This window comes from Lotus japonicus, chromosome 5, assembly GCF_012489685.1.
Source record: "Lotus japonicus ecotype B-129 chromosome 5, LjGifu_v1.2".
Taxonomy (NCBI): Eukaryota; Viridiplantae; Streptophyta; class Magnoliopsida; order Fabales; family Fabaceae; genus Lotus; species Lotus japonicus.
Window position 1 is genome coordinate 62384831 of NC_080045.1, and position 23514 is coordinate 62408344.

The window sequence follows — 23514 nt, forward strand, 5'->3', positions numbered from 1 at the left end:
GTGTACTATATAAAAGATAAACTTGTGTCCCATCATTTTCCAATTTGGACTATATATTCTTGACATCATCACAGAAGGACTAAGTTAAACCCTGCTAGGTAAAGGGTAAATATGTTTGTGTTCCATTCCTTTGTCTCCTACAATTTCATGGATGACTTGCATGAACAAGAAATGGGACCTATTCCATTATTTCATATTTTTCACCACACTCAATCATGGCTGTTTCAAAAGCTTTGAAATTGAAAGCATAACCTTATTATGTATATACCCCGACAGTACTATGAGGCACATATATTCTCTATGAGAATCTTACAGCTATGTAAATGTAATTCCTCAATGTGTCCTATATTATTTAGGATGGTTTGCCCCATCACGACCCCAGCCTTTAATCAAATTGTTATAGCCAGCCACAACAGACGCTCCTCTTCCTATATATCTATCTTTCTTTCCCTGCCTTGTCACACTGAAAGCTACAAACTGCCAATTTTCTTCATCATGTCTAGATACCCTTTGTCTGTTTGGCCTAACTCGTGTTCACTTACCCCACCGTCATTTCAAAATCAAAATCTAAAAGGGTTAATAGAAACAACAAAATAAATAATATAAGAAATACAAAGAAATCTTTTCAAAAAAAAAAAAGAAATACAAAGAAATGAAAGTGTTTTTCCTTAATCTAAATTGGTTAGTTAGTATTCGATAGTGATGCACCGTATTGGATAGATTTTTTGACACGGTATAAACACTTAAGGCTCAAGGCTCGAAGTCTTAAAAGAATAATGAATTAGCAAAGCAAATAGTGGTTATATAAATAAACAACCAAACTTCATGCTACACAGTAGCCGTGTTTGAGGCATTGTGCTGTAGTGAAGTCTTAGTGGAGAGTTATCAACGATGATTACATTTGAAGTAACCCTATTTAGTGATTATGCTGGTTATATTCTGCTCGGTTGTATTCTGAGCGAGATGGTCCTTACTTTAGCCCAATAAAAAAGAATATTGAATCATCTACAGTTTTTTACCGATGACATAAAATCATCGCAAAATCTTGTTATTTATGACGATCAAGCCATCAGTGACATGTTTTCTTAAAAAAATATGTTACCTCAATAATTTGGTGATAAATAAATTTTTCGCGGAATTAATTACTGCCAAATTACTTACGGTCAAATTTGTCTGCAAGCATAAATAGGCATTTGCGCACCCTCTCACCTCTGCTTCTTCCTCATCCTCAGTGACGGATGCACATACAAGTATATGAGGGCAAGTGCCCTCACTTGATTTTGGAGAACATTATTAGAAAAAAAAATTAAGTAGTAAAAGTATGTGGTTTTTTATACTCCTTTGGTAAAAAATGTCATCACTTGTGTCAAACATTGCTAAATGCTCTCACTTGAGTAGTAAAAGTATGTGGTTTTTTATGGTCTCTTTGGTAAAATCTACCATCACGTATGTCCTATTTAGTAAAAATTACTATCGCTTGTAATAGTATATGTGAATTTTTTTATTACGAATTTATATGTATATATTGCCCTCACAACATCAAATTTCTGAATCCATCCTTGCTCATCCTCCTCTCCTCTCATCTCCATTGTATAAGAATTAAATATATGTAACACTCTAACTAATGTTGATGCTAGTTAATATGAAATTATAAGTAGAAACCAACAAATATTGATTCAAAATATTATACATGCATATAACTATTTTAATCTTTTCAAATCCCCCGCGAAGCAGGACCACTTCAAATTTTGAAGGCAGATAGATAAAACATAGAATATGGAGGTGAGTCGTCTAAGAGGGTCAGGAATGATTTAATGGAGGAATCTGCATAGTTTTGCGCAGAAACGGAATCTAGCTCTGGAGCTAGCTGACCTCATGTGTTCAATTAAAAATGGTATTTATTGTAATAAATATATTCAATGTTCATGTTTCATAATGAACAGCACAGATCATATAACGGATAGCATGTATACTCAATTTCAAAAATGCAGACATAGTTTATTTTTTGAGTTTGCTTGAAATAAATAAATTTAATGCCTGATCGTGTTCTAGGAGCAGTCACCTTAATTGCCATCTCGATTATTTGAAATTGTGGAGATTCAGGTTGGTAAGTTATCACAGGGGAAGGTGAATAAATAAGTACTGATCAATTGGCATCTTGTATCAGTATATAGGCCCCAGGCCAGTTAAGATTTGCTCACAGTACCAGGTATTAGGTATATGTAAATAATTTGCTAAGGCAGAATTAGCATAACTCTTCATAAAGAAGTCAAGAAGAGAAAGATAGAGAGGGGAAGAAAAATAGAGGTCAGGGAAGCAACCCACCCTTATTTGATTATCAGCCAAGAGAAAAGTTAGAAGCTAGGTGCATCCGTAGTTTTTACTTTTTATTATTTTAATATCTTCAAACACCACTGATTCGTATACCATTTTTTCCCATAACGCCACTAATTCTTTAGGGTGTCTATTTTCTTCCATTTTCTTTCCCATTTTCTTCGAAAGTTGGGCAATAATGTGAACAATAATTACTTGAACTTACAAAAGACACCAAACATATACCTTAATTAATTTTCTCTAAGTCTCTCTTCTAATCACATTCATTATTTCCATTTTCTCCTCATTTTTTACTCAGGTATCTATTGAATATCTACATCAGTGTTATCAGACTCGGACCGGACCGGCCGGTTCGACCGGTTGAACTGAGAACCGGACCCCTGGCCGGTTTGAGTCGAGCAACGGATCGGACATGCAATCGGCTCGTCTTGAACCGGAATGAACCGGCCGGTTCGGTATAAAAACCGGTGACCCGGAGATACGGTTGGACCGGTAAGTTTTTTTTTTGAAATTCCACCACCTGAATCTTCAGATCCACAACCGGCAATGCAAAAACGAGATCCACAGCTTGCATGTTCATTGTGCCATGGAGAAATGATGAAGAGAGAGTAAATGTCAAGGGAGCCGGTAATCAACGAACGACTAAGGGAACCCAAAAGGAGGTGGAGGTTTGGTCTCGAAGCTCACATCTCGAAGCTCACATCAGATCGTGAATGGTGGAAAAGCGAACTTACATCCGGAAGGTGCTTGCAACTCGACACCGAGGCTGGCGTGAACAAGACAAGCTTTTGAGGAGCAAGAAAGATGGACTTCGCGGTTGATGGTGGCTGCAACTTTGGGTGTTGGACGAGGCAAAGGAGAAGATGCAATGGTGGAGGTGAAGTGGTTGCTAAAATGGAGGTGGAGAAGAAGGAATAAACACAGTGGTTGAATTTGGAAGGGTGAGCGTGGGAGAGAGTGGAGAAGATTGGGATGTGTAATTAGTGATGAATGGTAAAGCTCTAGAAGGTGCTTTGCTTTTCCCATATAAAAAAATGCAAACTAAATTAGAGAGACTAGGTAGTAGGCACATCGAGAACGAGAAGGTACTTTACTTTTCCCATAAATTTTTTTTGACTAAAGTTGAGAGAGTGACATTATGACAGACTTGTCATTGAACAATGCACAAAATGCACAAGAGTAATAACATCAGTAGAGCAGTGCGCAGAAGTAGTCACATAGGTGCAGTAAAGGTAGATGAAAAAATAATTTATTTCTAGTTACATTTTGTGTGTATGGTATTTGTGACATTTAGTTATGCTATTATGATTTTTTTAATTTTTTTTAATATCAACCGAGTCAAACGGTTCAACCAGTGACTCAATGGTCAGACCAATGACCCATTGACCCAGTGCCCTGACCGAGTCGATCTCCGGGTCGAGTATGATAACACTGATCTACATGCACTGTGCATATATCTACTTAGTTTTCAAAACTTAATTAGCTTTTCCACCTTATCCCTTTACACATTGTAGAATAAAGAATGTGATGAGAGAAAATGAGAAGAGAGAAGATGGTGAGAAGAAATTGTATTTTTCTGTTGTTAATTTGATATTAGATAAATATATGCGAAAGAGAGAAGAGAGAAAATGTGGTGGATAATATAAAATGAAATAAGAATTTTTTTTTCCACCTAAACACTTCTTTGCCCCCATGAATGCAATTTTTTGGCTATTTATGTAATGAATTTGCCTCCTCTTAAGTGAGAGAGTGACTTTAAAGTGTAAAGTAAGTCAATATAACCATTAACAATGATTACATATTTTGAAAAGTCATTAAAGCGACACAAACAATAATTCAATAGTAACATGACTTATTTTATAAACTCACTTTAGAGTCAAACCCAGAAACAAGGTGAAAAAGTAGGTAGGTCTCATGTCTGCGACCTCTCTCCTTTCTACATAAATGAGAACTAAACACAGTTTGATTTTCTCTCAGGGAAATCTCCCTCTGTACAATCTCGCCCTTCACAATTGCTACCATAAGTCGCTTTAAAATGATCATCTCACTTTAGAGAAGTCAGGCCTAGAAATAAGATGAAAAGGCAGGTCCATCTCATGTATGCAGTGTGGGGCCAAAGAAAGGGCCAAACACAGGAGCTGGTTTAAAATTTGGGGATAAAACTCCACATTTGACTTAAAGAGCAAACCATAAGTAGACCAGACATCACATCTTTCACCCAAAACCTTAAGGCAATGAGTGTATGAATCCTCACACTTAAAAACCACTCAAACTTATCATAAATTAGTGGGACTTACTCACACTTGAATTCCCAACATGCAACGCCTCTCTCCTCTCTACATAAATTAGTACTAAACGTGATTTGCTTTTCTCTTAGGGTAGTATCTTTTTTATAATCTCCCCCTTCACAAATGCTACCTTACAAATAAACGCTCATCAACCGTATGCATATTATGTACTTGGAGAAAATGAATTTTACTATATTTTTTTTTTCATTTTCTACTTGATTAACTAAATAAGATGAGAGATTGAACTCTTTAGGGAGGGCATACAACTTGCAGTGTAAGCAGCGGCGGAGACTGGAGAGCCCAGAGTTATTCTCTTTTTCATATATTTCTCAAATACTAAACTACTTAAATAATCTAATATTTTTCTATCACTTTTTTCTATTCATTTTCTCCCTTACTTCTCTCCTAAAACAAAAATGTTGTTAGTAAGTAAAAGGAAGAGATTGAACTCTTTAGGGAGGGCACACAACTTGCAGTGTAAGCAGTGGCAGAGACTGGAGAGGATCGAGAATGACACAGTGAGTGTGAGAGTAACTGAGGAAGAGAATGTGAGAGCCCATATGTATGGGTCGAACTTGAGTCTCCCTCTTTCTTGCCCTGTTATTTTTTGCCCAAATCTTTTTTTCCTAAAAGGGCCCTACAACCCAAATAATTGTTTTTTGGCATGGAGCTTAGACAAGTGTCCAGGCTGGCCGAGCGTTAAATCCGCCACTGAGAGTAAATATGTTTGAAGTCCCATATTTTTTCGAATTCGCTAGATGTCGCCCTTTGGATTGATGCAAGGTCATTGGGTTAGAAAATTCTTTGGTCCTATAGGTGGATTGAGTATTCTGTAAGTGTAGTTTGATGTATATAGTGATTCAATTAGTGATCAAAGCTCTAATGTATGTTCATATATGAATTGAGTGCAACGGGAACAATTTTCATTGTATTCTAAAAAAAATTCATTACATTTTACCTACGTGTCATCATTTTTTTTTTGAAAGAGCGTGTCATCATTTATTTACACCGATGTTAATGCATGGATATCCAAATATAGTACATTGTTAATGTGGAATAAGTGAAAATACTTACACAAAAGTTAATTGCATGTATTTTAAGTGACAAGTTGATGATATTTCACAATATTATTCTTAAAAGTTGAGTAGACCCATGCTATATTCATTTTGGAGTCCAGAAGGAGAAGTTAAAGACTGAGCTTCTCAATTTGCAGCTAATTAATTTTGAGGCCAGAGTTATCAGCTTGGACCACTCTAGTAACTGTCAGGTTCAAAAAGGACCACCCAGCTATGAGAGAATTATGATGAGAAAACCACTTTAGAATCTATATAGGTAATAGAAACATTTGAAAGCAAGGGCTTCTGGTCCCTTTTACATCATTATCATCAGTGCTAAGGTCACAATAAATCTATAAGTGATGTAATTTTACTTAAAAGTTAACAGGGCCTGACAATGAGTGAGTAATTTCCTCAGCAGCTTCACCTGTCGGCAAATCTGCACACACTTAAGGGACTCAAGGGGTCCATGTTCATTTTTGTGTCTGAGATTCATGACTCATTTTAAGCTCAACTCATGTGTTAATGCTGATATCAATTTACGTTGGTAACTCAATTAGATTGGGGCAGAGTGAAAGGAACTGGGGTGAGGTGATTCATCTAACAGTTGAAAGACATTGAATGGCATTGTATTTTGTTAGGTAACAGTGTAAGAGATGAATGGTACATAGATTGGAGAAGAAGGCTTAAAATCAGTGGGTAAGTCATGAGTGAATAAGGAGGTGATTTCTGACATCAATGCCCTGCCACAAATTAAAAGACTCAGTCAAAATCCTTGGCTCTGATGTTAGTGCAGCAAATATAATGGCTTTTCTATTGATTAGGTGTTCCATAATTCACTTCTAGTATTTTAGATTTCTGGATGACGTACCAAAATTAAGGTAAAAGGTAATTAAACATAGATTAAGTGAAGAGACTATGATAGTTGAGAACCAAGTTGATTTTATGCCAAGAAGGTCTATAACAAAATTGATGTACTTTTTCCAACACAATTCATTTTGCACGCTTGAGCTTGTTAAATCGCCGGTTTAAGATTTTTCATTTGGAGCCGCGATATGTGAAGGTATGGTTTTGGCATCAAATCAACACCCTATTCAATGACGTCGCAAACTTTAGTGGTCGTTAAAAAACCGCCACTAAGCAAGGTGTCAATTGAATGTCCCACCAAACATAACTGAGTTTAATTAGTTGGGCACAAGACTCTTGGGAGTTCACCATTCACATTGACATTGGGTTAAGAGCATAAGTGATTTAGACATTATTCTAGTACATTCATCACAAAACGTTAAAACAATAAGTGAGTTTTTCGTTTTTCACTTATAAACTGTCCAACCCTTATTTAAATTTTCTCATGTAAAACTTCTTTCATTCACATTTGTACTTTAGTAAAACCACATATAGATTTTATTTTCAATAAAGTGTAGGCCACTAGAGAGAGATAAGAAGAGATGGGATCATGAGAGATACATAATAGATATGCAATATGATATGATGTGACCATAAGAGAAAGATATAAAGAAAAAAAAGTATATCCTAAAATGTATGTATTATTTGGTAATACACATATCATTATATTATTTTATTTTAGAAAATAGATAATAGTAGAACACAGTTAATGATGAAAGGAAAGACAAAATTTCTGTGACAAGATTCCATCCTGATCGAAAATCATATGGCTTCAAAAAGCATGTAAAATCAATCTTTGCTTTGAGCAAACACATCAATATTTGAAATCCATATAATATCTCATCACATCCTTTTATTCTTTACTGAGAAATTGAACTTAAATGCTACAAAGGCTACTAATTAATTGTCGTTATAGTAAGCCACAAAAAGACTAGGTGCATGTGAAATAGTGACATGCATTAGTTATACTAATATGTAGAAAAAAAAGCTGTAGTTAATTAATATCAATCTCTATCTCAGCACATTACACATGCTAGTTAATAATGAGAGCAGCTGCATTTCCAAATCAAAATTTAGACTTTACAAGGGGGTAGCCGGGTAGGTTTACATAATTTGGCTGATGATCCAAAAAAAAAAAAAAGAATGGAAAATTAAATTACAAAAATACAACTCATTGGTAAAAAGTCCCTTTCGTACCATTGGAACAAGTTTCCTTCCAATTAGGCTGAACATTGAATTCGAAGGTTATCTAAAATTCAATAAAGAAACAGATCTGAAAGTCAATAAATATTCAGGATTATACTTGATGAGGATATAAACTAGTCAATATAGGTACTCTAACGTACATCACTATATAATAAAGGGTTGTCTAAATAACCCATGATTGGATGATGAGTTATTTAACCCAAATTTTATCATGAGTCATTTAGACAACCCTTATAATAAAATATGTTTTTATTCTATTGAGTAAATTCACGCCCATCACCATAAAAGAAGTACTACCATTTAAATTTCTACCATTAATTCAATTCCCAGATATTGAAATCTTAAAGCTATAGCTAGGACATTTAAGTGATAGTTTGTGGTTGTTAGTAATATCACTGATCCCTAGCATATTACCTTGGACTAATTACCTTAACAACATATTGAAAGAATCACCTCATTGTACTACGAGCTCTATCTCAGAGAGAGGGGCTGTAGCTAAGTATACCAAGAATATATAAGGATATACATACGTCAAACAAATTTAGGATATCTTGACATATTCCTTGGTTGGCTCGATAAAACGTATATTACCTCAATATATACTTCAAGATAAAAAATGAACGATATATATAGATTGAGGTTATATTTAGATACTTGTTGATATCAACGTAAATTGACTTTAACATAAACACATCTCTTCATATTGTTTGAGTTATTGTTTGAGTTGAAAGTTAATATTAGTTTGAGATGAAAGTTGGCTAACATTCTACATAATTGATATTTAAAGGGCAATTTATATAAAAAATCTATTCATGATTAACATGTTTTGGTTAGGTTTTCTCTCAGGAAAATCAATTCTAAAATACAAAAGTTACTTACAAATGATTCATTCACATAATTGATCATGCTAGCTTTTAACTATGAATCACAATGAGAGGGGGGAAGCAGAAAGAGATGTGCATGGTCACCTTTGTCAATTGTTAATTCCTTTACTTCATCTCAGTTCCCAATAAGCAGCAGGGTCGTTGGTTTTCTCTGGTTTTGGTTCTCCCCCCACCAGGCTTGGGAGTGAGTGCGTTAAAGATAGTCCATTATCTTATTAGAGAGAGAGAGAGAGAGAAAGATACAGTTTCCCTTTTGAAAAGTTCACAAAATTTAAAAAAAGCATAAGGTTGTAAAAGGGGGCAATAATAAAAGAAGTTCCAGCATCACAAATTGAAATGTACTTTAATTCCTTACATCAAATGTGACCGTTTTATGTTTCAAGGATCCGGTTTTCTCGCTTCCCCTTCACCTGCTTAATGCTTATCATCAATCTTTTTAAGATTTCCTAGCCAACACCACACAAACAAGTAACAACACACTCTCTCTCTCTCTTTCTCTGAACCTTCTGGCTTGGCTACTTAATATGATGTCATTTTCACTCTGATTTCATCACTTTGACAAAGGCCCTTTCAAGATCATTTTCCTTGTTTTGAAACTTGAGCAAAGCCACAGGTTTGCCAATTATGGGTAAGGACTACTGGTATTGGGGTAGTGGAAGTGGAAAATCCTCCAAGAGAGGTGGAGGTGGAGCAACAACTCAAACACAAATCCCTTCTGGTTGCATGTGTGCATTCTTTCAAGCCTTTGATTTTCATCCCTTTCACTTTTCCACAAATCCCCAACAACAACAACAACCCTCTAACTCTGCCTCTGGGATCCCAAATCACCACAACACTGTCCCAAAAGGTGCATTATTCTCTATATAGTCTACATTATACAGTCTATTAGCATGTTTGAATCCGCTTCAATTTTTTCATAATCAATTCTGATGAAAGCTACTCACAGAAGCTTATCTACAGAATTGATAATGGCTTTAGAAGAATTTTCGAACATGCTATAAGACTATACTTCTCTAGAAGTCTCAACCAATAACTATTCCTTCACTTTTTTTTTTCTTACTCATTGGTTTATGGTTTTGCATAACGTAGGAGCTGAAGCTCCCAGGAACAGCTTGGAATCAGAAGATGGTACAGTCACATCCATCTCAAAAGAAGAAAATTTCAAAATCCCAGTAAGTTGATTAGCCTGTACCTTTCACCAACTTTTCAGCAATTTTCATGACTTCCTAGTTCCACCCATTTGATTATTGTCCAAATGATCCTGATCACTTAACTTGTTTGTTGATTTTGAAAATTCCAGAAAATCAGAACAAGTGGAAGCACCAGAGGAAGTTTTAGTGATTTCTCCTCAGAAATCAGCATCTCCTCCCCAGGGACCAAGACACCAACTTTGGTAGCAAGATTAATGGGACTTGATCTTCTTCCTGATTCACATTCCTCATCTTCCTCTTCTTCTTCATGTCTTTCCACTCCAAATCCCCATTACCACCAGAACAGAACACGCCAACACATTCAAATAATCAAACACAGAAACAGCACAGACAATGTTTCCACCCGCTCCTTGCCTGAGACTCCTAGAATGTCATCTGCAAGAAGATCAGATGTTGTTGAGCATAGACTATCTCTCCAAATCAACAAAGAGAACATGGGGCTTGGTGAGGATTTGGAGGGTCCTAGATTTTCATTCTCAAAAAGGAAATATGATGAGAACAGTAGTAGAAGTCCAAGCCACTATGCCAGGCAAATAGTGAAACAGGTTAAGGAAAGTGTGAGCAGGAAAGTTGGGCTTGACATCACCAACACTGTCAAAAACAGAGAACAAGGAAGAGAAGATGTTGTTAACCAATCCAAATTCAAGAAACCTACCAAGATATCAGTGAAACCACTAGATGAAACCAGTCCAGGAAAACACTCAAACCAATCTTACTCCCCAAGACCAAGCAGATTCATGGATACCAAGAACAAACCAACCACAAAACCATCACCAATTGCTCCAAAAGACCAAAACACAAAACCATCACCATCACCTCCACCTATGGTCAACATTGAAGCAGAGCTTTCAAGAGTTTTAACTAAGCCAAAGCCTCAAGCATTGCCTCAGAAGGAGTTGAATAACCCAAAATCAGTCCAAAAGCACAAAAAACCCACCCAAATCAGAAACAAGCCTCCACAGACATCAATCAGAAACAAGCAAGAAGAGTCATTCATTACCCGATCTCCATCAAACACCAGAGCCAATGACATCAAAACCAAAAGCAAGAGAACTCATCCACTTTCAACCAATCTTCTCAATAACCTCAATAGTACTGTCCCAAATCTTCTCTCTGTCAAGTCAAACCCTTCTCCTCCAACAATCAAAATTCCTCAAATACAGGTACCTATTAATTAAATTCCAAATGTTTCAATATTCACTTTTCACCATCTTTTGTGATTAACAACACTACAATTATTCTGTTTTTGACTATTTTGGATTAATTATAAATTGCGTGTGTATTAAGGTAAAAACTCAGACACAAGAATCTGATGACATCCAAGAAGCAAAAAGCAGCACACAGTTATTTAGTTCTTTGCGCCAGAGTACACTCTGCACCCGAGGAAGAACAAACGATGAGGACAAAGCTAACGGTGTCTACACGGCAACCGGAGCTGGCGATGAAGGACCTGAGTATCAGTACATCACAACCCTTCTCAGCCGTACAGGGGTACACAAAGCCACGTCACTACCCCACCACCATTTTCAATGGTTCTCTTCAACACACCCATTGGACCCTTTACTTTTCCACCGTCTTGAACAACACTACCCATTATCCAACTCCTTCGCTTCTTCCATTGAAAGCTATAGAGATTGCAAGTTTAGGCAGAAAAACCATCTGGGTCCACGTTGCAACCGGAGGTTAATGTTTGATTTGGTGGATGAGTTGCTTTCAGAGATTCTGGTGAGGCCAAAGGGGAAGGGACAGGGTAAGAGTCACCGTGGGTTGTTGTTGGAGACGGTGTGGAAGAGGGTTCGGAGCTTCCCACGTGCGAAATGCGAGGTTCTGGAGGATATTGATGGGTTGATAGAGTTGGAGGACGTGCAGGAGAAGATGAAGGAAGAAGGAGAAGAAGGGTTGGTGAAGGAGATTGAAGGGAAGATATTGGAGATGTTGGTGCATGAAACGTTAAACGTTATGGTTGGTGGTGGTAGTGGTGGTGGTCGTGGTGGTGGGAAGGGGGAGACATGAAGCAGAGTGTCACATGGGAGAGGAGGGGTTCACGTGATGAGATGCTTCATGGTGGCAAGGTCATGGATCCTTCTTCCATGGAGGATGTGGTGGGTGGGTCATACGTGTCTACTTTTCATGAAACTCAAGACTTTTATTTGCAGAGGAATCCATGCACTACAACCTTTGCCTCTCTCTTTTTTCTAGTGTATCTTTTTGTAAAATTTCTTTTTGTTGTTTATATATTTAGTTTATAGTTTGAGGAAATTTAACAAAGTTAATGAAATCCATTTCTAGTTTTTTCAGTCTATAACTATACTTTTTTGTAAGTAGTCTATAACTATATATACTTCATGTTGATGTAAAATGCGATTCTAGCTCTTTTTATTAGGGACTAAAAGAAGTCATTTGTTATTTTGAAAAATACATTCTTGAGACTTCAGTAACACATTCACTTGAATAGATCTATGAATAAAAGATAGAAAAGTCAAGAAAAGAGTGATATGATAAGAAAAAAAAATATAGAAATGAAATGGATGAAAGGAAAAGGGGTAATGATATATACACACTTCTTTTTTTATACACTTCATTTCCACTTATTTTTATTTCTATCTCTCTCCTCTTATCATCTATCACATCTTATACTTTATCATTCTTACTTTTTCTTTTCTTCATATCTCTCTTCCTCCACCTTATTTCACCTCATTTTGAGGTGTGAATAAATAATTATTGAAGGAAAAGTAGTTTGAATGTAATATTAAATTATTTCATTTTCTAAAACAATTTATTCACACCTCAATTTCATCTCCGTTTTCATATTTTTAGGAATAAAAAATGAAAAAATGCGAGGTGTATATATTGTAAAATATTAATGAGAAATAAGTTGAAGAAAAAGCGATTGTGAATGTACAAAAATATTTTTTTATATATGATATATTCACACCTCACTTTCTCTTTCATATCTTTTTCACTCATTTTTCTTTTTATCCCTCTCTGCATTTTCTGTCACATCACATATAGGTGGAAATGGATGGGGTACTAAACATTATTCATTTCCGTATAATATCTCCATAAAAAAAAATTAACAACTAGAAGATATAATACTAATTTTAAAGGGAGAGAAACGTTTTTAACAATCTTAACTATTGAAGTATTGATATTTCAATAAATTATTATAAAGTTTGGCTTTTTCCCCTAAAATGAAATCTCATTTCAAAATATTCACATATTGAATCCAATGATTCCGCTTTTATAATTTTATTATTGCAAAGTATAGACAATTTCCTTGGGTTCCTACAAAAACTAATTAAGATATTAATTTTCCTAGCAGCTCTAGTGTTTTCTTTATTTGATATAGCATTTTTTAATATTTAATTTGTATTAACAATTAAATATAAAATGAGTGCAATAATGGTTTATAAGACAGACACTTTCTCGTACCTATATAGAAGAGAAGATAGATAAAGAGATAAAGAGGATATAACGTACTTCATTTTTTGAGCCAGAGAATCATATTCGTATTCCATTTAGTTCCTACTTCATGGAAGATTGAGATCTAGCGCAAATTACAATTATTTTATGATATGATTTTGCATGAAAACGCGAACTTCAATGCGCTTTTACCTTTTCTTCACGTAGCTAAAAAAAGATTGCTGAAAATGAAACCCAAAAGGCTAAAACAATCACCTTTTTTTATCTTTGTTTTTGCTTTGTAAAACTCAATTATCACAACAAAAGAAACAACATGAACCTTCACGTCCAAGTTTCAACCGTTAAAGTACTTCCATCCAATAGCTCTGGAGTTATGTAAGTAAAGATTCTAATATTTTTTGGTTTCACTTTAAAAACATCAAGAATCACTTCTCCTTTGACATAAGTTAGGAGTAGCTTTTTTAAAGCAATTCTCCTCCTAATATATTAGAAACTTGCCGAATTTCTCAACATATATTTTATTCTCTCTAAATTCAAATTATGAGAATTAGGCTGAGTATACTAACAGTCAACTTTAGCTCCCAAAAATTCGTATGAGTAAAGATGTCTCATTTTGCTAGACTAAGCTCCCTTATAAAAGTTTATTTTATCCCTTGAAATAATGGGGGGTTTTGACATTTATCACATGATTAGTGGGCTATTAAATATGTTATGATTAATTAATTAATTAATTAATTTGGGACTGCGCTACGTTGGTTTTGGCTTTGATTAGGTGAGGGTTACAATCCGTGCTCCGTAACCTTTTAAATTGTATGCCTCAGTCGTGGACTCGTGGTCCTTTTCTGGAGGGTAGTAAGCATAAGTAGCTTAGCTAAACTCTAAGAGTCTCAATTTGAGAGCTCCAAACTATACACATTTCATTTTCTCTAACTATACCTTGCCTTAAAAAAATGAATGAGAATTTTGTTTTTTTTTTTACTTTTGCCAATATATGCGTTTTATTTAAAAATTTTGATAACATTAATGTTTAGTAACATGATAGGGCAGCAAAGACCTAAAGTGTTACTATGCCATAAACAAAATTAGCGGGAAATTCAAAAGCAACACAATAAATAGTGAATTAATAGGTGACATGTGGGTTTAACCATGTCTGGTCATAAGTGGAAGAATAGAAGCAGGTAAAGATATTGAGACTTTGAGGTGTCCAATTTAATGTTTAGCTGTTTAGAGTAACACATGGTTCGCTTATAGATCTGTTTGTTTCTGCGTGTCGTTCAAGGGTTAGTGGTCTGTGACTGTTGGTGATTGTAGTGTACAGTAGTACTGCATGTAGTGTATCATCAATTATTTTCACAACATTACTGGACTTTGCTGAGATGATGATTGTGTGCATTCAATAACATTGAGTCATTGATTGGGAGAAAAGGCTCACATAGGGAAAGCTGACTCACTCACCCCCATTTAACATAAGAAAAGTGCAATGCCCAATTTTCAACCCTGCTCCATGCTAGGTGCTTGATTGGATCAGTATTTATTAAAATTGATTGTGTATACAATTAATTTTGATAAAACTGATTGAAAGTGAAGTAATTAATTTGTGTTTGTATGTATTTATGAGAAAAATGATTCTAGTAGGATAATGTTGTGTTTTCAAGTTTAGAAATTTCACAATTAGTTATGTACACCACAAAAGCTAGAATTTGTAGTTTCATCTCATAATTAACTTCGGAGGTAGAATCAATTTTATCAAACACTCAAAAACTAATTTTGAGAGTGAAAAGTCAATCTTATAACTCAGAAATATGGAACAAAACATGGTCTAACTTTAGGGCATGACAGAATCTTTACAAGATTTTGTTGAAATCATGGGCATGAATTTTAGCACCAACCTGTTTCTTTCGCTGCACTATCTTGTTTGCTTACATAAATTAGATTTTGAAAGTCAATCATTTCTGAAAATTCATTTCCAGAAGCTATCATTTGGTGATGTAGCCAGAAAGGAAAATGTTACTTGGAGATATGGTTTCTAACTACATTCAATCGACGCTGCTTTGTTTAGTAGTAATTTTTAACCCTTGCTAATGTTTGCGAGGTTAAAAACTATCATTAAGCATTGTATCGATTGAATGTCCGCTGAAGATTGTATGTGCACTAATAATCATGGAGAAAAACGGATACTGAGAATGTTATGTAGCTCTCATTGTATATATGATAAAGTCTTTGTTAGGTGGACTGGATATGTGTACAAAATCGTGATTTTATTAGATAGAGTCTATGAAAATCTTAGCTCAAACTTTTAAGACAGATTGAGAGGTGAATGTTCATCTATAAACTTACTATATATGACAGAAGATTGATCATTGATGTCAGATGATTACCCAACCCCACATATTGGGGAAAAAACTTCATTATTGTTATGTTGCTGTTGTTGTTTTGTTAAAATACTTTTCCCATTAATCAAACTAACATTTTAAACTATTTTTAATTTCAACTTTGTTTATATATTATATAAACATATCAGCATAGTACATAGGACATATATATACACACACACTACAGTGAATTAGAGAAGGATCTCTTAAATGCAGCATAAGTTCATCAATTGTTGCGCTACCAAACAAATCTCAAGGAGTGACTGAGCTAATACCAAATAAGGTACAAAATCAAACCACTTCTCCAAATTTCTAACCAGTGACCCCTACAAGTAGAGATACTATCAAGTAAAGTAACTCTTTCCAAACAGGGAGACTCAGCTATTTTTACAAGTAGTGGTATCATGATTGCTGGTGCAGGCTAAATACTGTGTCACTGTCACTTAGATTTAATACAGTACTTGCTGCTATATGATCATAATTGCAAGAAACAGAGTAGAAGCAAGAAGTTAATAATTCTGAGAACTAACTGCTGTGGAAAATTTGATGATATAAAAGTCTTGCCCCACCACTTGGGCAGAGTTGCAGAGTTTCCAATCATACAATTATGCTTAGATGCTAACCATGAAAAGTTACCTACAAATTCAGCTTCAGGACAAATGCTTCTAAAGCCATTGGTCTTGGTTTCAATAACTTATATTTACTGTGCTACAGTGCTAGAATAGGTGAATAACCCTTCTTTTCCATTTATACATACGGCATATATCTGAGAGTAATACATTTACCCTTTTTATCCATGTTTCCTTCAGGACATTATAGAAAGAAAAGATAGGTATAGATTGCAAACTAATTAAGAGCTGGTTCCTTATCTTTTACTAAAAATGCAGAATGAACAAAAGGGTTCACTGAATTGGAGATATATGAGAGGTGACTAATGTGAAGCTCAACTAACTAACTGTTATTTGACCTGCTCTATCTCTAACTACCTTAATACAAATCAATCACAATCAGAAAGTTTTTTAATTTCTCCAAGTCCTTCAACATTTCAACTTGAAAACAGATTTAAAAAATGATTATATAGAATCAGTAGTGGCTAAATCAGAATCTGTGATGATTAAATCATCAACATATGAGGGATACAAAAGAATTGGCATGTCCTTTAAAAATGAAAAGTCCTCCATTGTCTGACAAGGTGAACTTGATTATTGTGCCAAATTGTGTTTTAAACATGGGGAATTTTTTTACAACTGAAGCAGAAGCCTCTGCTTTAGATTTCAATAAGTAGGTCCAAGTGAACATTGAGTTGTCATCAATTAGTACCTATGTGGCTATGTCCAAACTATAAGTATGTAGGGACATGATATGGTCCCCAAATATCACAATGCACTAAATCAAAGAGGACAAAAGATTGCCTTCTTTGTTTAACTGAAGGGCAAACATTACAAGGAATAGACAAAAAATGTTTAGATACCGTACAATTGAGTTTTCCTTTGATCATACTCTCTTTCTGGATTTTGGCTTGATCCAGCATTTCAAAAAAAAAACTGTTATTTACCCTTATTAGGCTTCTAATTAACCTGTTTGGTAACCATGAATATTGAAGCATCAATCAACAATTACAAAGGCCAACTGTGAATCACAGGATGAAGAAGGAACAATAGTAATTTGGATTTGGATCCTCTCCATCATCTCTCAATCCAAATCTGAGCCATTGATTTTGAAATTTAAAGGTGAGGATTAATTCATGTTTTCTCTCTCTTCTTACTTGTTTCTTGAAGAATAAGGGAAAAAACCCTGGTTGGTGGAGGAATAGAGTAAATGAGTCATTAAGACCCATAAAAATCTGCATAAGTATATCAGTTTGAAAGTGACGAGGGATATAATCTTTGCAAGTCATCCTGGATAGATTTCACTTTCATCAGTCACAATAGAGGTTATCTTGTTTTAGTAACATGAGCTCCTTCAACTGGGAAATTGTGGGGCCATTAGGTTGATAATAGATGATACTTCATACTAGAGCTAGACAATTCAAGATCCACGACATCACCATGTGATTCTTACTAATCTATTTGTTTGGTTTCACTACTTGAAATTACGTCTAGCCAGAAAATCACGTTAAATCACAAGCTACAATGTGTAGCTTTTGAATTAACGTGTTTTAGAGTATGCGCCACACACTATTAGCCATGAATTTTTTTTTTACTTAAGAACAATGGCCATGGTCTTAGCTCGATTCTGGGAATTATAGTTGTCTCGAATTAGCAATTGAGTAAGCAAATCAGGACAAGGATCCTTGTCCTAGTGATGAGGTAAGAACGGGTTTGAAATATACTCGACAGAAAAACGATGATCTAGAATGAAAAAGCATGTTGCAGATCAAAAAGATGATAATGGTGATCACAGAAGGAAGAAAACAGCCTCCATTACCAATGAGTATCAATGAAATTACTATCATATAAACTGATAGAGCCCAAGGACAATGTATAAGGTAACTCAAGCAAGAGGTAGGATAAAAATAACGAAAATGGCAATGCTGGAAGATTTCAATATTGAGAATCCAGCCCTCATAGAATATAAGAAATGAAATCTGAATAGAAGAACATATTCCCCTTAAAAAACAATCAGAGTTTATCGTTAGACGTCCATGCATACAACCGAATCTCCTCAAAACTCATTGTCTGTGAACCATGAGCATATTTCACCCTCCCTGCCTATGGCTATCACTAGAGGTGTTGAAATGTTTCAGGAATTAATATTTGCACCCAGAAAGCTCTCCTTACACCACCGACATACTTCAAAAAAAATTCCGGATTTTTATGATGCAGGGAGAGTTTTCGGTGGTACAACTAGTAATTCCCTTTATTTCTTACCTGCAAATAGTAGGGAATTTCACAAATTCGTGCTATCAAACAAAGTCAGACGTTAGTCATCTGTGTCAACCAACTGTCACGGGAACAATGTGATTGAAGGAAGACAACATTTCCAACCAAATGAGTAAAAAACATGGAGACTCGAAGGTTATACTTATACCTAGTACAAAAAATATGGACTTGGCACCCGTAATGCATTTAGTACAGTAACATCTTATATCAGCATCCTCAGGTTCTCCCATCTACATCAAAACCAGCACCAGTCCAGCCAGTAGAAGCTCTACCCTTGGGAACAGCACCAATTCCTTTTCCTTTTGACTGGAAGTTGACTTTCTTTTTACTTCTTCCATCGCCCCCTTCACTAGGTCTATCTGTCGCTGCAACTTTCTGATCATTACTTTGGTTGGGAACAGTCTCGGCTGATCCCCCACTTGATTCCCTTGCCTTGGGAACAGAGGAACCGTCTCCGGTTGTACTGTCCTGGGCAGGACTTCCTGATCTCCCATCCTATAATAATTCAATCACATGGTTTAATATGAATAAGCATGTCCAAGAGCATGTACAATGGGACAAGCGCCATATATCTGATGGACTCAAACAAATCATACATGTTTGTCTTTCTCCAAACATATATTCACTGCCCAAAAAATTTTAATTTAAGACTCCAACTACTTAAGAGGAATATTATTAGGTTCTTAGCAGGAAGCCTTAAAGATGAACCTCAGGACTTAGTAGAAGTTACAACAGCATTTGAGACATGAAGGCAAATTCTCAGGAATGCGCCCATTGCCAGCAAGGGGTGCAGCATCAAAGTCACCATTAACTACATAGATATAATATTAGTTAATACATTGAAAAAAACATACCTGAGAAATATTAGTTGACGCACGACTTGGATTCATAGCTTCCAATCGTCTTTTTAGTTCCTCCAGCCGAGAAAATTGAGAGGTACTGCTCTCTTGAACCTATATAAGAATATTAGTATCAAACAATCAGCTTAACAGATGTAAACTATATCTTCATTTAACAATCTATTTACCAAATTGCTCAAGTCTTCACATAGTTTCTGCTTTACAGCTTCCTCATCCTTCACCACTTTGGCTGCTGATTCCCATGCCTGCAGGCATTCAAGATATCGATTATTTTTTTTTGTTAAGCTCAAGATATCGATTATATTTGAATAGGTACTAACTACTAAGTGATATTCATTGATCTTTTAGTAACTCAAATTTCCCAAGCTCATCCATATAAAAATATTCTAGATAGTTGTTAGTTATACTTCATCAACGGTGACTTGGGGTGTTCAACTTCATAATGTGAACATAGGGAAAAAAGCAGAAAGAAGTGTAAGAATAACCAATCAGTTTATTTGTTATTCACACTAATAATGTTTCAGATCTTCAATAAATAAAAGTCATAATCTTTGAAGATACACAAGAAATATAAAGAGGACAAATATGCAGGTGCTTGCTGGTTAATGTCATTAGAAAAGGTTATCTCCAAGTGATTTGACCATTGGTAAGTAAGAACATTCTCAATGAACTGTTTAACCTTTAAGCCTATAAACCTATTGAGTACATATGAATCTTGAAGTGCATAATACGTCAGCCAGTCAAATTTTCTACCATCCATATTAACATAAAACTGATAAACTGGCACCAGAAAAGAATGAACTTTAATAAGAAACCTAGATCAAGCCTGCACCAATGTGGTCACAGCCTTAAATGAGGGAAGGAACCTCTATACACAATGAATAGCTATACTTCGATAAGTCCAGCACCTCTCCTGAACCACTTAGCTTTACGACTGAGATACCTTCTTCTATCTACCCTCTCCTATTTATCAACAAACTCGCCACTGATTGCGATAACCTCCAATGTTAGCAGCTAACTTACCGTCACTATCATTCCAACTGCTGTACTGCCCCTCCATTAGTGATGAAATTAAATTGTGGATGGTGAGTGATGATGCAAAGAAGATGTCAATGAAGCTTGATAACATGCTAATGGTGTTTATTCTCCATGGCCTCCATAAAGACTATGAATCTGTTCTGAATCAAACCGTGACGAATTCTAATATTCCTACGGTGGAAAAACTCATCTACAAGTTCCTTCTCTAGAGATGAATTACCAAACTACTCTAGAACTTCAGCTTTGGTCTCACAGAAACAGGATGACCCTCCATTGCGTCGATTTGTTATTACTTATGAGCAAAGACGTCCTGCAGATTTAGAGCTCCGTCCTGCCGGTGATTCTCGTGTTTGAGCTCCAGCTTCCATCACCTTCCTACAACGACCCCACCTGACTGGCCCTTCTATTGACCAACCTATTACACTCCGTAAAGGTAAACCTACACTATTAATCCCCATCCCATTTGTAATTCATGAGTTATTACAGATAATCTTCTGCCCATTATGCCTTTGCTTTGTTTCTGCTTTATTATGTATTATCATTACCAAGAATGTTCAGAAAGCACTATCCCGTCAAGGACGGAAACAAGCTATGATTGGTGAGATGATTGCCTTGTAATCCAATCATATGTTGACACTTGTTTCCTCCAGGCAAATCAACAGCTGGATTCGTTGGGTTTTAACAGTTTAGGTTGGCCATGATGGACAGACAGATCGACAAAAAGCCCAACTAGTAGCAAAAAGACACTCCTGACATACACCTTTATTGGGGACTCAGGCTTATCAAGAACTAAATCAAAACTTTGAACAATTTATTCAAGCTGTTTATCACAAGATCTTATTCCAGCAACTTTGTTGAGTTGGTAATGAACCCATCGTCTGAAATCACAGACTAATCAGGTTGTTCAATGGAATAATCCAGTGCATAGTACAAAGATACTAAAATATTGATATTATGCAAAAAGGAGGAGACAAATGGATAATATTAAAGTAACATACCTTTCGTGCCTGTTCTTCATTTAGCTTGGCCAGACGAATTTTCTCAGTTGACACCTCTATTTTCTTTCTCAAATGTTCAAGTGCTTAAAGTATGCACCATGTATAAAAGAAAAGCAAAGTCATTTCACGATAACAACCGGGAAGAATAGCCTTTAGAAATTTATGCCAAAAGGAGCAACAGTAATAGATACATACCTGCTTTTTTGGGCCCAGCTGTAAGTTTCATCTCCAGTGTAAGATTTGCAAGCTCACGCTCGACATCACGAATTTTAGAATAGTTTTCTTCAATGTATCTGAAAATAATAATTATTATTATTATTATAACAATAAGTGATTAAGGTTACTAAGTCCAGGTGCTTGATTGTTTACAAAAGTATTCAGCGGCAAAAGAGGTCTCGTTCTACATTGCATGTAGTCAGATGTTTGTGTTTCTACAACCTTAAAAGTTACCCAGTGATCAATTCATGAAATAGTGGAGACAAGGGATATCCAAAAATACCCAGGTTCCCAATTTTAACATTGCTACAATACAGCATCTATTTACTGGTTCCTTTCATTCATAAGATTGATTGCTCAGATCCCGAAATTGTGTCCAAACTAAACATAAGTTCTACTATAGAGAAACTAACATAATTTCTATACCTCAGCTTCAATCAATTGATCGCATTTAAAAACAAATCACGGTTATTACTTCGTTATCTACACATTTTATACTAAATTGCAAGTTCAGAACAGTAAAATCATGGTATGATCAGAAAAACATATATCCAAATTTTAAGGCATACATCAGCACCAACCTACTTGTACATCATAAACGCGGATTACTAGTGTTACCACACCAGAAACAATGCATTTAATTCAATTCACCTTAACTATTCCTTCTGCTAGCATACTTATTGTGCTTCAAGTAAAATCAATGCCATATTCAACAAAAAAGGGAAAATTATATGGTTTCATTCCTTCATCAACCCAATTGAATCTCTCACAATCATATGATTTCAACAATGTCCTAAGTCCAACCGCATAAATAGTTCAAAATGGAACACAAACTCATAGGTAGATCCGAATGGACAGAGAAGTTACTTGCGTAATTGAAGCTGTTCTTCTTGGATGATCTGCAACGAGAAGAAGAAAAGCAATGAAACGAAGATTCGAGAGCGAAGAAGAAGAAGAAGAAGAATAGAGAGAGAGAGAGAGAGAGAGAGAGAGGGGAACCTTCTCGGTGTAGCTGATGACGGAAGCCTCTCTAGCGAGACCATCGGGTCCGATCTCAGGGAGAAGCGAGGGGTTTGAAGCCATTTCAGAATTTGAACACTCCGCCGTCTGCCACCGCAAGCACCGTCGCCGCCGCGGGTTTGTGATTTCCGGGCAGCGGGTTGAAATCAAGCCGGTTCGACCGTCTGCACCGACGTCCGGTTCAGAAAAAAACGGTTAGAAGATTTGAACCGAAAGCGAAAATGACCTGTGTGTGCGACGATGGTGCTCTAGTTATGGTTATATTGTATATGGACGATTCAGTCCTTTCGGACAACTTTGCAAACTGCACTTGCCTAATCTTGCCTATCTGCCTAATTTCTTTTATTTAAATGAAGAGTAGTGGGGTAAATATCTTAAAATAGTATTATTTCCTTTCCTTTCAATGAAAGATTGTGTCGCTAACAAGATCTAGCACAATTGGTAGTTCGCTACGATAACAAGTGTTGTCATCCAATAAAGGATGGGAAAAGTGAGGGGCAACCGGCTCTAGGACTCGGGGTTTGGGGCTTGTTTGTTGGTTCATTCTGGAGCTTCTCACAAACCAGATGTACAAATTTGCTTTTTTTCTTTAAGAATGCATTTGACTCTATCTTTCTTTTAGGTAGATAGTTGAGTTCTTTAAACATCTAATTCAGAGTTTAATCTTTGAGTAATGTGTATAGAGAAGAATTTATTGGAAATCCACTTAATATGATATTCAAATTTTGAGAAGATTAGTGTTATGCGAGCGGTGAAAATACTTTGAAAAAAAAAATTTGGGTTGCTTTGCTCCTAACCTTATGCAAGCACTACTGACCACC

General features: G+C 35.7%; 2 protein-coding genes across 2 annotated transcripts; one reads left to right on the forward strand and one right to left on the reverse strand.

Annotated features, from left to right (window-relative positions):
* Positions 1-9024: 9024 nt before the first annotated feature.
* Positions 9025-12189, forward strand: LOC130720718 (uncharacterized). The gene is made up of 4 exons (XM_057571404.1): positions 9025-9520; positions 9763-9845; positions 9974-11047; positions 11172-12189. The coding sequence occupies exons 1-4, from the start codon at positions 9298-9300 to the stop codon at positions 11895-11897; spliced, it is 2106 nt and encodes a 701-aa protein (XP_057427387.1). The 5' UTR covers positions 9025-9297; the 3' UTR covers positions 11898-12189.
* A 6064-nt stretch (positions 12190-18253) lies between these two features.
* LOC130717094 (uncharacterized) lies at positions 18254-22981 on the reverse strand. Its single transcript, XM_057567205.1, has 7 exons — positions 22673-22981; positions 22541-22572; positions 21653-21750; positions 21458-21540; positions 19589-19666; positions 19416-19514; positions 18254-19056 (listed from the first exon to the last, which is right to left on the reverse strand). The coding sequence occupies exons 1-7, from the start codon at positions 22754-22756 to the stop codon at positions 18778-18780; spliced, it is 753 nt and encodes a 250-aa protein (XP_057423188.1). The 5' UTR covers positions 22757-22981; the 3' UTR covers positions 18254-18777.
* Between the last annotated feature and the right edge of the window lie 533 nt (positions 22982-23514).

Excerpts from the sequence above, each read along its gene's own strand:
- LOC130720718 (XM_057571404.1), top strand. The coding sequence starts at position 9,298 with ATGGGTAAGGACTACTGGTATTGGGGTAGTGGAAGTGGAAAATCCTCC. Across the intron at positions 9,521-9,762 it reads CCACAACACTGTCCCAAAAG|GAGCTGAAGCTCCCAGGAAC; the intron begins GTGCATTATTCT and ends TGCATAACGTAG. Across the intron at positions 11,048-11,171 it reads TCAAAATTCCTCAAATACAG|GTAAAAACTCAGACACAAGA; the intron begins GTACCTATTAAT and ends GTGTGTATTAAG.
- LOC130717094 (XM_057567205.1), bottom strand. The coding sequence starts at position 22,756 with ATGGCTTCAAACCCCTCGCTTCTCCCTGAGATCGGACCCGATGGTCTC. Across the intron at positions 21,751-22,540 it reads GAACAGCTTCAATTACGCAA|ATACATTGAAGAAAACTATT; the intron begins GTAACTTCTCTG and ends TATTATTTTCAG. Across the intron at positions 19,515-19,588 it reads GTGAAGACTTGAGCAATTTG|GTTCAAGAGAGCAGTACCTC; the intron begins GTAAATAGATTG and ends ATTCTTATATAG.